Consider the following 14,804-nt stretch of genomic DNA (forward strand, 5'->3'; position numbering starts at 1 on the left):
AGCAGATTGTTGTCAGAGGCTCCTTTGGATAACGTGGGGGCTTTTGTCCTTTTTTGAGACCTTGAAGTAGAAACTGTTCATAGATACAGAGGGTTCTTTGTTAATTTGCACGTTCAAGATACCTTTTAAAATTGAGGGATTACACTTAACTTTTAAGGAGCAGCAAGTAACTAATACTTGCTCCTTATCTATTTGGGATGTATGACTGAAGCCAAGGTCTTAGCTCTTAAGATGCCAATTACACAGCTGCTGGCAATGTACAAGAAAGAGATTTAAATATCAAGATGAAGAGGTCTAAGAAATGACCAGAATCTTAGTTACATTACTATGACTCAGTTAACCTACTGACTCACCTCTACTAAGTAAATACTGACTTCACCTCTCTTTTAAAAGTAAGCAGGTATTACAAAATGACTTGTGGTGTGTGACAGTACTGCATTCTTCTCATTCTACAATTTGAATTGAATTCACCTGGTTATCTGGTTTCCAAGATATTGCATATCCATTAAAAAAAACAAATTAGAGAAGAAATTGTCATATTTGGTGCCTAAATCTTGTTACATCCTTGATTACCAGTGTACGAAGACTTGTAGAGAACAAGTAAATTCCAACACAAGGGCCTGAATATTGAGGCAACCACCATTTCAGAAGCTGTGGTACCTGCAGTGCTGCCCTAAGCACCGTGCTTCTATTCTGACAAGCAAGTCTAGAGGGTGGAACCGTAATTCCAACATCTCCTGTGTATGGTACCTCGGAAAGAATGCCTAAAGAGATCATCTCCACTGAGTACACAATTCCTCCCCTCTTTCTACTCCCGTGTACCCTTGTCTTCTGCAGAAGCAGCACACTGCAGATAAAGACCAGCAGTAGCTGGGGCAGTGCTATGACATGGCAGCCTACATGTACAGTGCATATTAATTCAAGACTGCGTTGGTCAAACTCTTGAATTTCCTTAGGAATTGTGACTTATTCTCCCTAAAATATCTTTAATAGAGGATACAGAAAAGCTCTGCCAGTAGTAACACTGTAAGCATGGTGTCTTTCCTCTACCAATTTTCAAGTCTGAAGATCTTAGCTATTGAAAATTCCTCATCTGTGGTAATGCCATTTTTCTTCACGATTCACCCTGAAGTCAAACTACTTTTATAGATAAGCATGTGTACAGTTTTTGTACAGAATAATGCTTGTACATGGCTTAGGACTGGGGATACACTCGCAGCTTGCTTTAAACAAAATATTTAATGTTTCAACACATTTTCTGTCTCATAACGATTGCCAGTCATCTATTTCCCAGAGTTTAATTGCTAAAACCATATTCCTGACTCCTGCCTCCGCATTTCTGACAATTTACTTACAAATGCCTGGTTTTCTTACAAGTTTGATGCAGTTCTAAATTGTGCCAGCTGGTGGCATTTCAGAAATATGCAATGCTCACTCCTCCCCAGCTCAAAAATAAAGACATTTACTAAATTCAAGCCTCTAGAGACTCATGCCTTTTAATGGACTTAATAATGCTACAGTTGAAAAGCAGGCTCCCTCAAAAGCTGAATAGACTGGATGAAATGAGAAACACTTGGGGGGAGAAAAAAAACCTGTTTGCTTTTGTATAGTTGTAGGCTTTTTCTAGCTTGGGTAAGGCTGAATATAATCAGGCTTGTACAATAATTAATGAAAAGAAATAGCATTCACCTGGCAGGCCACCCAAGTAGGTAACAACATCTGCCATCATTGCTTGATGCAGGATAGACAGTTGCTCTGAATTGCTTCTGTCTGTCTGTGAATCAACAGACAGTTCAAGTTGTTGTTTGGTTACTAGAAGTCCAATCAGCACCTTCCTGGGTGTACATAACTTCTTTGATTCCAGATGTGCAACAGTGATGTTTCCAATGGTCACAATGATTTTCTAAAGGGAAGAATGGTAGGTCACAAAAGATGTCATGTATAACTTTAACACGCAGCTATACTTAGGTCTGATGCATTTTATATTTGGAAGTAGAAGAAAATGTTAGGAGCCAAATTTTCAAAACTGGTACCTTAAGTTGGGAAAGTTACTGATATTGATGTATAATCATCATCTTTGGTGATGAATGCCATTCATTTATATTCTTAAATTCAGAAGTGAGAATGTTCACTGTAAAAAATCCTTGGCTATGGTTCTAGGGTGAAATCCTGTTTCTCTTATGGGCAAAAGGAGTACCGCTACAGTTTCAAAGGTAATCAAGTGTTCACTACAGTTCTTACTTTAGGCAAAAGCATGGATTAGCCATGGTGTATAATCACGCTCCGTCTTGGAATGCCCGATGTAAACAGATGTAAATGGAAACTTAAGGACAAAAAGATCTGTTTATACATCAAAACTAACATAATGCCATTACTATAATATCATCATTCTACTCCTGTCATGTTCCTGTTTCTGCTTTGTGCTTTGGGAAGGAATGGTTGAAGACGACATGATGTAATGGGTTGTACCTGACATAAGAGTACTTAGTGCTTACTCACTGTTGTAGCAATTGTTAATAGTAATATATTTTCTGCCCAGCACTATAAAGTCTAAGTGCTTTTCAAAATATTAATTCAGCCTACCAGCTCCAAAAAAACTCCACAGTAGCTTTTTTTTTTGTTTAATTTTTCACAAATGGAGTAGTAAGTTAAGTGAGACAAAAACCAGAGGTGTGACTTATATGCATATATCAGCTGCTATGATAATTGTAAGATCACCTGTGAGTCAGAAGAATTAGAGTCCACTATGGACATAGCAAGAGGCACTGTTTCATTAGAAACCAAGGCAAACATAACACCAGTGTCTGCGGATGGGCGAATAGTCATAGTCACATTTATTAGCCAATCTTCAGCACTGTCAAGATTATCTGTTTTAAAAAGAATAATTGACATTAATAAATCCACCTGCTAATGAAAAATTAATATGGTGTTAAAAATTAGAATTTAATCTGTTCCCACTGTGGAAAAATTATTTCTAATCTCCAGAAAAAAAGGGAACTTTGGAAATTTTGGAAAGAACTAAAAAAAAAAACCAAAACCCAAGCAGAAAAACGTTTAATCCTGCATCTTCCCTAATCTTCTGTGCTTACTGGACTTCTTTTTCCTACCTTCTCCATTCTAACATGGAACAAGTGCCACATTCATTAGAAGTCAGTTCAAAATTAACCCCCAAAACTTAATTTACTCATAAATTGCTGCCACTGAGTAGAAGATTGGCAGTTCTCATACACTTTTATATTCCAAAGCAGTTCCACTATTAAAATGGGAATATGCAGGTGTGGAAAGTAAACATGCAGATGGTGCAAACATAATTTCCTATGATGCGTTCACAGTGAAGCCAACATAAAAATTAGTATTTAAAGAGGTATTTGTCATCTTCTGTATCTTTTCTTCCAGTGTCTCTCCTCCACAACCACCCCAGTCAAATCTAGTAGTTTCTTGATTTCTAGTAGTTTCTCGAGAAAGCAGAAATCCTACAATACGAGTTGAGGTTATATTCCTACACAGAGCCAAATGGGCAGGGAGACAGAGGGCTCTAACAGCTCATAGAAGGACAGTAGTAGGTGTGGGCAGCCTCTTGAATTTGCGGAAATGGGGTGAGAACAGAAAGGAGAGGGGGTAGAGTCATGGCAGCAGCCCTAAACACAAAGGTCAGGAGGAGTCATGGCAGTATGGTGTTAGTGAATGAATGGGAGGAAAGTTGAGGAAACTTAAGTAGTGTAGGAAACTCTGATATAAGCTGGTTAGAAGCACAGAATATAAAAATTTGGAGAAAACTTTTGAAATGGGCTAAGGAGTTTAAAGAAAAGGACCGGGAAAGAAGAGCACGTCCTGGCATGAAAAGGATTTGGGTTCAGAGCAGGGCTGAAGGGTAGCATAGTATTTGGACAGGGAAGAGTTTAATGGCAACAGGGTTTGGGACAATGCTCAAGGAGTGTTTTGCTTTGTGCTCTCAGGTGGAAAATGTTGAAATTAGGGCAGGAGGTCAGGCATGAAAGTTCTGGGTTCAGGAAGGAGCAAGAGATGCATCTAAAACCTCTAGATAGGAAGTTTGTTTAAAAGCAGAATTGCACACACAAAACTATCCATCCCCAATATTATTTTTTTGTCAGTAATGTGATAGCTTTCCCCATTGATGAACAGGGGACAGATCTTTGTAAGGTGAATGTGTTCAACAGTGCCCATCCTTTGCAAATAAAGAATATGCTTCCTAACCTAGAGCAGTTCAGAAATTAAATGGATGAGACCAATGAGATCAGAATTCTCATTCGAGCAAATTTCTAACAGAAGTTATGGGAGATCATTGCTGGATGCACTGGTGTATAGCTCAGTTTGTGTTAGTTCCCCCTTTTTTTTCTTTTCTTTTAACAATTCATCAGTTCCATCACCAGTGCAACAAAAAATATAGTAATAGACACAGAAAAATACTTACTATAGTTTATCTGAAAAGTTGCTGTTCCAGTGCCAGGATAGAAAGATCCTCTCCCCACTGCTACTAAACAGTGTTTACTTTGTTTTTCTTGAATAACTTCTTTTACACCTGAGTGTCCCTGATTCATCAGGTTCCAGGCACGAATGCACCCATCTAGCCGAGGGTTAATCTGTAGAAGAATTACAGCACTAGGTGTTTGCATTCAGAGTTGTTTTAAAAATGTTAATAATAAAGCATTAATTTACATATCAACTTATTTCTGGGAAGCTGATAATAGCCTTATCAATACTATAGGTTACAGCACTGCCACTGGGAGAAAACAAATGGAATGCATTTAGTACTTCAGGCATTTCTGATTTAATAACATTTCCCATTTTAATGCCAGTGATCCTTACAAAATAGTTTGCTTCAATTTTTAAAGCTCATGCTGTCCCTTACATTTAGGTCACAACAGCTTTTCTGTAGCTGAAAGACAATGATCACTAGCACTGTTCCTTGTTCAAGGTTTCATCTTCTTGTACCAAAGTACAAAGAAATTTCTAGAATTACTTTCTATTGGGTGAGGAGATGTTGTTGTATTGCTTCATATTTTTTTTTCTCTCTGTGTCACCTTGAGCAAAAATGATTTTTTTTAATGGGGAAAAAAAAAATGCAGCCTCTACTGTACTGTTACTTGTATCTCCATTTAGACTGACAATTAGTTTGAGGGCTCCTGGACTGTGAAGCAGACAGTTGAGGCAACTTGACTGTACCCATCCTCAGCATAAGACACAGTTGTTGAGGATAGAAGACTGAAAGAATCATGGATCTTGTCTAGCCTGGGCTATTATAAAACCTTTCGTAGTAAAAATGAAAGCTCACTGTGCTGCCTATACCTATTCGGAGCCTAGCAAAAGCCAGCACCAGAAACGTGAATCACTCTGAAATGCTCTCGCAGCAGAATTGGTGATTATTTAGGGAATCTTAAAGCTAAATTAGGAAACAGGCTACAGAATCCTGAAAGATTAGCCCTAAGTGCTGTGTTTTTACAACTGAAACCTGAGGACAGACTATGAAGCTTCATGCATATTTATTTTCCAAACAGTGGTTTAATAACCTGATTTTCATTTTCTAAATGTATTCCACACCACTCTTCCTTCCTCTGTGACTACTAAGTAAACAATACAAAACCAAAGAAAGAACAGAACAGTATTAAACAACATTACTCTTACTATTTTAGTTACCTGTTTAACCAGAGCGTTGCCCACTTTGCGAGGTAATCCTGCAATATACACCTTAGTTTCCAAAAAACCCTGTGATTGTTTAAAAAGAGTTCTTGGGCTGTTAATACTCATCACAGCTTCTTTAGCTATTTTTACACTGATGCTGTGTTCTAGTTCTTCAACTGATATCTAGAATTAAATACAAATAATTACATACACAAACATGTACGATATTTTAAGTACTAATTACATACACCTGTATAAAGCATTACTAGTGTTTCTCTAAACCTAACATAAAATAGTTCTAATGTAGTCAATATTTTCAGCATATTTAAACTTCAGTCATGACAACTGTCCACATCCATGGCACATGGATCCACAGGAGGATGATCTTACATTCCACACCCACCTTACCCCTAGAACCCACGCAGCTGACTAGTTTGCTCTATGAGCTACAAAGTTTGCAGGATGATGATTTTTACAATTGCTCTATATCCAATCCACATTTGGCATACAGTTCTCCATGTCACTGCAGACTGCTATGGAAGATTGAATCTTCAGATGGGGCATAGACAAAATAGATTCAATGCTTGCTCCTGCTATTATTAGGCATTAAAGTAGATTTTTAATCTCAGGGAAGTTGCACTAAACTGAGCTAGGTCTACACAGAATCCTAGCTTCTCTTGACCTCCTTTGAAAACAAACAAACAAAATCTAATCAATGATGTTAATCTGGTGTGAGTTATAGAATGGTCCTTTCATCTTAGGTATGCAAGCTTGAAGAACAAGATGGATTTCTGGTATAGTAAATGCAATACTTGTTATCTAGACAAAGTATCTAATAACTATGCACTTGACCATGCAATCACACTTACTTAATATTCTGCTGCTTCCTTTTTCATGATTACAAAGAATAGTTCTTATGTTGCCAGCTAGAGGTAATTACCACTTTCTTGATTGTAAACAGGTGCCACAATTTTCCAGATGTGAAAGGCATTCTTGTGTGTTTCTTGGTTGCTATTTAATTCTGGGATTTGAGGGCATCATTTTAAGCTTTTTTTTTAATAATTGCTTAGTTTCTCCCTACTTTACTTATCAAGACAGAATATTCCCATAGTGGGTTAAAGGAAGGAACCGGAAGAAGAAAACCCAGCTTACTATATGCCACAGTCCATCATTAATGGCTTTGCCTCCACTGGTGACTTTTGTTCCAAATTCATTCTTGAATTGAATTTCAATCTTCCCATCACGAAGAGCAAGCAAGATCCATGCTGTATTGTCAAGGGATTCTGCATATAGTATAACTCCCTCTGCATCATATGTCCGGAAATCAAATTCTGCTGTAAATCTGAGTTTGAAGAAGGAATCTTAATAAGAAGACAGGAAATATGAAATACTGTATAGCCTAGGATAACTCATTAGTAGGGTAAAAAAAAAAAATCATAGGTATGAACCTTGTAGCAAGTCTGTATCTGAGCAGTTGTGATATTTGGACATGGTTAGCCAATAGCAGAATCTAATGTAAGCCTTGTTCATCCAAATTGAGTGAAAAGTTTTGAGATTAATGCCGTGAGCTGGGATTTGAAAGAGCCTTGGTTCAGTTCCCAAATCTGCTATGAGCTTTACATGTGAAGGATATCACACTCCCTTGAGTAAGAAGATAGATGTAATATTCCTATTGCATTTTGTGGAGATGCGATGCGGAAAAAATACATGATCTATGATGGGCTTCAGTACAACAGGGTTGTCAAGTGTTGTCTGACAACAGCTATAACCCAGCAATTTGCTTTGGTTACTGCTGCCTTTTATACGTCATTCTCTAATTCCAGGATTTGTTGTCTGGATCTTGCCAGTTCGTTGAATGTGTGTATGTAGCAAAATTACAGTTTACACGATAGCATCTGTACAGTGGAAGAGAGAGAGTGTAAGTATAGCAAAAACCAGCCCTTGTCTCCTAGAACTTTTGGACTACATAAAATAGATTAAGAATGAAAGGAGAAAATAAAGCATTTGAAAGTTAGAATTTGCTGAAGACACCAAAAGCAACAAGTAAGGGAGCTGTAATTAAGAACTTGGGTCACTTTCACTCTCAGTCTTGTTCTTTGTCCGCTAGATGCCATTGCTTCTCATGCAGACCCACAGAGAAATCATTCTGTATTTATACAGAGACTATTAAGATAGCTTCAAACATTTATCATCTTAGAAAGGTCTTGCAGGAGAGCATTAATGCCTGGTCAACTTGAGAACTTTTTCCTCTGCTGCTATTCCAATATTTATGTCCTTCTGTATGGTTCTGAGGCTCTGGGGATCACCAGCTCAACAGCAGCTGATGCTGTTACCCTCAAATTGTTTGGTCAGTAATTCAAGGAACACTGCAATTTCAGCTGCCGCAGCCAAGAAGTTCAAGAGTAATAAAGGGGTCACTACCATTAGTAATTGCTCTGACAGCTGTAAAGGAAATCATACAGACGGTGCTCTAGACAAGGTACTGGGCTCTATCAGTGTCCTTGGAACACCCTGTGAAAGGAAGCACTGGGGTGGGAGGGAAGCACTGGCCTGGTTTTGCTTCTCAACAGCATGTGTGTAACATGTCACAGCTTCTAGCCAGAGCACAAGTGAAGTGGCAGCAACATCCAAACAAAAGCCATTCTCATATATAACTGGAAGTTGTACAATAATTACTTTCATATAACATCTGAATTTTATGTTGAGAATTCTAAATGCCTTCCTGTATCACTGCCTCCCACCTTCCCCAAGCCCTGCTTTTTCCTTCAGAGGAAAAGTAAACTTCTGTCACGAGGAAGCACCAATCTTTTTGCTCTCATGTCCACAAACCAATGGGACCTACTGTCTATGAAACTTACTGCCCTCAGTCTGCTTCCTTTTTTTGCCCATTCAAGTCTGGACCTCTTTGAACTCTTTCAGCCCATACACCTCTTCCTACAAGTGGTAAACAGGATGGTCATGGCTGGAAGATGATGAACAACTAGATGTTGTTCATTGATATGATCCCCTCTGAATGCCAGTGGTGCATGCCTTGCTCTAGCTGTGCACTCTTTCCTGGCTGGGACACTGCTGCTACTGCCTCCTACCTGCTTCCGAGGTATCTGGAAGAAACTCGCTGACCTTTTAGTTTTTCCAAGTAAGAGAGCTGCTGTCTACACGGAGGAGGTGGCTCCAGGACACAGTACAACCAATAAAAGATGCTGTAAACTGACTCTGGACACAATACTCTGGCCTGTCCACTTTCAAATGACTCCAGCTTCCTCTAAGTGCCAGCGTATGTAGGAACCTGAGTAAGGCATTCTCCATACAAAGGTGTCTTAACCAGGGGGGAGATGGTGATATAATTGACGCATGCAATGCATTCTTTCTAAACCCTCAGAAAATTAATGGAAACAAATGTCCATAATTTCAATGCATACTGTTATCAATAGCAAATGCTTACCTTGTGACATTTGGCAATTTAAATTTTAAGTACAGAACAGGAGTTCCTAAAAATTGCTCTGCCAGGTAAAGCAGTTCATAATTCTTTTCAAGGTTCAGTGGGACACATGCAGTAACAGACTGAAAATGGCAGAGAATAAAAAAAAAAGATGTTAATGCATTGTAATAGTTCATGAAGCAATTCCTATTGTATTGTTGGCTTTCAGCCTGTCCTCTTCCCCCCCCCCCCTTTTTTTTTTTTTTTTAAAGCAATGGCTTACCTCTGGTTTTTCTTTTTTGTTTTTCTTTTTTAAAACTTGAACACCTATGTACAAATGAAGGGGTGTGTTTTTCATTTTGCTTGAAATGTCTGTTATTTAAGCTGTTGGAGGATGATTTAGGTTGAAATGCAGTTCTGGTGGATTGGAACTAATATTTAGTATTTGAATCAAGAATTCAAATCTTCCATCAGGTGCTTTCCTTTCACCAGGAACCTGTGACACCCACCTACTAGGGTCTTGCCAGGCTCCATTATTAAAGTTCTCTGGAATCTAAACCGGATCAGGTGTTAGAAGGGAATGAGCTGTGTCTTGAGAAGATTTAATTTTTTAAAAATTTAAAAATCACCTTTTATTTTCTTTATCAATATTGATGTACAACTATTCATAGTTGAACAATCTCTACTACTACAAGAATGATTTACCTGGAATAAAAAGTAACAATTCACAAGTGGATTAAGTAACAGATTAATAGAAAATGCTTCTATCTGGCTGGTCTGTGAATGTACTTGTCCTGTTTGAGCTATGGAAAGGAATGTTAATGAAATCAACACCACAATTCTGTTGGAATAGCAATAAATTAATATTTCTGACAACTGTAAGTGGGGATGTGAAGCTCTTAAGACTACATTCTCAGGAAAACTGTAAAAGAAGTTCTAAGTATTTGTGGCAACTGAAAGGCCTACAACAGTATATAAAACTGGTATTAATCCTAATGCTCTAGCCAAAGTCAATGTGAGTAACCACAGCCAACTGCAGTGGGGAAAAAAAAGGGTGCTTATTCTTTCAGGTATTCATCTACCTGAAGTTTTAAACAGAGATGTTTATATCCAGGAATAATGCCTACTTTGTGTGGCACAAGTTTAAACTAGCAAAACATTCAGTAAACAAATGTCAGGTCATTCTACAGCATTGTTGACTTCTTTGTCTTCTGAAACTGTGATGTTATAATTAAAGTAATATCTACAGTTTTGTTTTAAAAGTAGAGCACTCATATTCCCTTTAGGTACAAGGAACTAGGCTCTGCATTTGGAAAGAGGTGGGGAAACTCTTCCAGAATGCAGTTTAGAGCACGTGCCTCATTGACTAGTAGATGCCTAAAAGCCTCTTTGATCTAAAGTTATCTCTCAAAACACCCCTTGAATATCTTCTATATGATGGCAGTATAGTAGTCCTACAGAAAAGAACGCTCAAGAATAGGTGTGAAGGGCTTTTTTGTTCTCAAGACACACTGTACTTTGGTAAAAGTTAACAATGCATTTCCCAAACTCTGACTTCTGTATTCATCACGCAGCAGTTTCATTAAATATATAGGTGCTCATCCTGAATTTTATGGCTACTTCATTTTATGTGTGCTAGTGCCACTAATCTTTCGACTGTGTATACTTTCAGCTGATTAAACTACTTTTTTTCCAATTAAAAAGCCTGAAACTAACTTTCAGACAGTTAATCACTTCTGAACAACAGTATTGAAAATAACATGTAACGAGGCTAGAAAATACTCTTCTTATATCACGAATAAGCAAAATGAGAGTGACTGCAAGTGTTGTTCAGACATTAAATTTCAGAAAGTACAAACAAGATATAATACATACATGCTAGAACTTGTGTTAGACCTTGTTTAAACCCAATTTTGTTACACTGTGTTAGAGGTGGTTTTTTGTTGGCAGTTATCTGAGCTCACTTACCATAACAAGTCTCAGCCTGCCTTTCAAAGTGTACAGGGAATCACTCACAAGAAAATCCTCAAACTGGGATTCTCCAGAGTTTCAAACTTTCTGCTACTAAGAAATGTAAATTTTCAAAATAAGCAAGAAAGCTGATTTTGGCTGCAAGATGTTCTTCAATTGGCAAGTATTACTCAGTGCTTTTTTCTTAAGCTATAGCAGATGAGAACTGTGGAAAACAATCAATTTTTTCCAATCCAAACAGTAAAAGCGTAGAGTAATTCTGAAAGAGTGAGTGAAAACTTCTGCACAGTCTAAGGAAAACCTGGGAACATATGGACAAATGGAGTATTCTGGCTCTGAGTAAGATGAACAGGAATTATTTGTCTGATAGGTGAAAGCTGGGACTCATTTTGGAAGCAGCAGGGAATAAAGACGACTGGCTAAGGCAAGCTTCTCTTGACAGGATTCCCGTAAATGAGCATGCATGAACTGAATGGCATCCAAATCCCTACCAGGTCTGCTTGTGAGCCAAACCATAACTTAAGAGTCCCCAGTACTTTCTCAGCAATTTTGAGTCAGCTCTCAAATAGCTTTCTATTTTCCTTAATCTAACTTATCCTGTCATCCAGAAATATCCAACTTCGTGATTTTCTGCAAGAAGTTTTACATAGTACAGTTTTACCTCACAATTCTTCATGTCCTTAGAGAGCTTGAACCCTTTCTTGCCATCACAATAGCAGTTATAACTTCCTGGAGAGTTTACACAGAGTTGAGCACAAACATTTTCATCACACTCATCAATATCTAGGGGAAATGGAAGCAAACAGAAAGATGTAGTCAGATTATTCATGGCACAGACTGAAAACTAACACAATAAATTAATGGAATAATGGACAAGATGGGTTCTCTGGCATAACATGAATCCAACAGGTGACTGCTGTTCAGATGAAGTAATGCTAATAGATGTCTCCTATGTAAAATTTACAATCCAGAATTACCTGCTGGGTGTATAAAACCTAGCAATCTGATAGAAGCTTTGTGTGCAGAGCTGGGGAAAATTTGGTCTGATTTGTGAGGCAGTAAGAAACTGAGCTGTAAGGTGGCTGAATTAGTGAAAGAGACCTCAATAAATCACTACCATCTATGGCAGAAATGCCATTCTGGGTCAGATCTCTTCCTTTCTCTATAAGATGTCACGAAAACTTAGAGTATGAAGAGTATGTATGGCAAGTATGAGGAGAAAGGACATGCTCTATTCACATAAACCTAAAATAATTTCAGGGAAAAATACCTTTTAACATACAGTAATCTCATAAATAACTATGTTTCAGACAGCATCTATTTGTGGAGACCAATCTGATTTGAGCTGTGAATAAGCTAAACCAAGTAAAGGAACTTAATTTTCTATTTAGTAGGCAGTACATAATAAATAATTTAGAAACTAAAGGTTTTGTAAAAGGTCAGTGTAACTTACATTTCTAATACAGAAACAAAATCTCTCCTGGATAAGAGACTTTAATGAGGGTGATTTTGGGCTTCCAATTAAAGAAACTGCAATACTTGTTTTGAAACAAATGGCTCTTCTAGTTGAAATAAATAATTTTGTACCAATCCGTGCATTTAAAAAAATCTGTTTTATAATATGTTAGCATTTTTTAAAGATTTAAATCCTTTTTTTTTTTTTTTTTTTTTTGTTGCCTGAGGGAGAGAGAAAAAAAAAAAGAAAGAAAAAATAGAAAAAAATCTGAAAAAACATAAAACCTGATTGGAGAAATTGTTACTTTGTAGTGAGCATGCATAATCTTTCAAAACAGGATAAAATGATTAACAGCTTGTGGATACTCTTCTGATTTCTACCTCTGCTGCAGTTAAGGATCATGGGCAAGCTGCTTTTGTGCCAAGTGCTAGCAGTTGCTCTTAATCTAAATGGCCAACAGTTCATTAATAGGTTGAGAAAACTGGTCTCATGTTTGGCTGAAGAGTTCCCTATTACTAAAATGTCTCCTCTTCCTCACCTTTGCCGTAAGTCATCACTGCAAGGGGTCTGTGCTCACGCTTACATTCCCTTGTATATGACCTTATCAAAAGCTGTACTGTTCCATACTGCAGTTAATACAGCCAGAACTAAAGTTCTACTCAAGAGCTAGTCACATGCTGTGTCAGTTTTCCTGCTGATACGTGGTTGTGTAAGCTACAGGATTCAAATACAGTCTTCTGCTGGTGTTTGCATAATCTCTACCTCCTTCTGCTTGTCTCCTATTCTACCCTCTGTTCTTTACAAGCAGGATGGGCCTTTGTATAGACTGGTCTATGTGATACCAACTTTCATGTTCACTCTTTGCATGAACTACTGAGGACTCTTCCAAGTCACTTCTGTTAGGTCCAAAATGATTACTTACCTCTGCCAAGCTGAGAACAGTCTCCTGCAACTTAGCAGGCTGACGGAATAAAACAGTGAGGTTTTCATCTCCCTCTTTTTGTAAAGAGTTTCAATGCCATTTTGAGCTAGCTTAGCAAGTTTAAGAATGATTGCACTGCATGCTAGAAGCCTATCAAGTGTCTTGGGCGTTCTACTGAAAGGCACAGAACACAGAAATCTGTAGTGTAGTCAAGCTGTGCAGAATTCAGCGTGGTGTTAGCACACTACAGCCAGCTCCACCACCTCTTTGCTTCCATTTCATGAGAAGAGCTCTCTCCCCTGGAAGGGGGTGAGGGATGGGAAAAGAAACAAGGTTCTTAATGGGGATCCTCTGTGTTACTACCATGGTACTTCTATAAACAGTGAGCTCAAACCAACTGCTCTGTACACTGTTCCACTGCCTGTCCAGGGAGGATTCTCTAGGGATACGCTATAAAGACACGTGGAAGACCTCCAGCCTTTGACCAGCAAGTGTGTTTTCCTGTTCTGGGGAAAGAAGATGGTTGGAACACAGTTCCTAAAATGTAAGTGGAGAGTTGATGACTGTGGCTTTTTGGATTGTTCAAGTTCTAACTGGTCTCAGGTTCACAGTTGCAGAAAGGTTATATAGGAGATTTTTCTGCTTCTCTCTGATCCTTCAAAGTGCTCCATCCATCCATCCATCCATCCAAAATGTCAGCTAAGTGAGTAAAAGGAATTTTTAATCTAGAAATACAGTACTGAATGTTTCTTGAAGTTCATCTGACATTTTGAATGTGTTTTCTGCATTGCATCCTCATAACTTGAATTAGTTTTAAATAATGAGCATATAAATTACATTATGTCTGAAATTACAGTCCCTTCAGAGGTGGATGTCTGCTAGTCTCTTTGCTGAGACATGAGAAAGTTGTTCTATTAAAAAGTGTTACTTTGCACATAGATATCTATGCATACATGGAGACTCCTGCAACTGTAAATTACCAACCCTTTACTCATGGTTTGATTCCTATTTCATTCATTTTTGGCCTCTGCCACCTGTAGTACTTCTTAGGGGAGTAAGACACAAGGGTGGGTTGTAATATCTAAGTGTTTATTTTGGAGTCTTATTCAAACTTCTTTGCATATGCTTCAGAAATAATGCTTGCATATCAGTCACAGGGCAGGATTTGGTCAGCTGTTAAGAAATATTTTGCTGATGCATATTTGCAACTGACACCTTCATTTCCTCCAGCTACAACTAGATTACCTCTTACTCTTTTGTTTGGCATGTGTACTCCTTTCCACTTAGAATCATTATACAGTTTATGGTCTTGATGGGGGTTGCCTTGCCTAACTCAGTAAATTGCAAGCTCAGCTTGGTGAAAGGGGATTACTTCCTAGTAATTTCTGGTGACTGGC

General features: G+C 38.1%; 1 protein-coding gene across 3 annotated transcripts in view; it reads right to left on the reverse strand.

Annotated features, from left to right (window-relative positions):
* Positions 1 to 14,804, reverse strand: part of PROS1 (protein S) — a 34,608-nt gene that overhangs the window by 3,603 nt on the left and 16,201 nt on the right. For 2 of the 3 annotated variants that reach the window (XM_074899365.1, XM_074899373.1), the window contains 7 exons: positions 11,691 to 11,812; positions 9,083 to 9,201; positions 6,793 to 6,982; positions 5,656 to 5,823; positions 4,433 to 4,601; positions 2,719 to 2,867; positions 1,690 to 1,903 (listed from right to left, as the gene is read on the reverse strand). In XM_074899365.1, the coding sequence (XP_074755466.1) occupies positions 1,690 to 1,903; positions 2,719 to 2,867; positions 4,433 to 4,601; positions 5,656 to 5,823; positions 6,793 to 6,982; positions 9,083 to 9,201; positions 11,691 to 11,812 (1,131 nt within the window). The remainder of the gene's footprint in view (positions 1 to 1,689; positions 1,904 to 2,718; positions 2,868 to 4,432; positions 4,602 to 5,655; positions 5,824 to 6,792; positions 6,983 to 9,082; positions 9,202 to 11,690; positions 11,813 to 14,804) is intronic. The other variant, XR_012633129.1, reaches the window with a different exon arrangement.

This window comes from Athene noctua, chromosome 1 (genome assembly GCF_965140245.1).
Source record: "Athene noctua chromosome 1, bAthNoc1.hap1.1, whole genome shotgun sequence".
Classification (NCBI taxonomy): domain Eukaryota; kingdom Metazoa; phylum Chordata; class Aves; order Strigiformes; family Strigidae; genus Athene; species Athene noctua.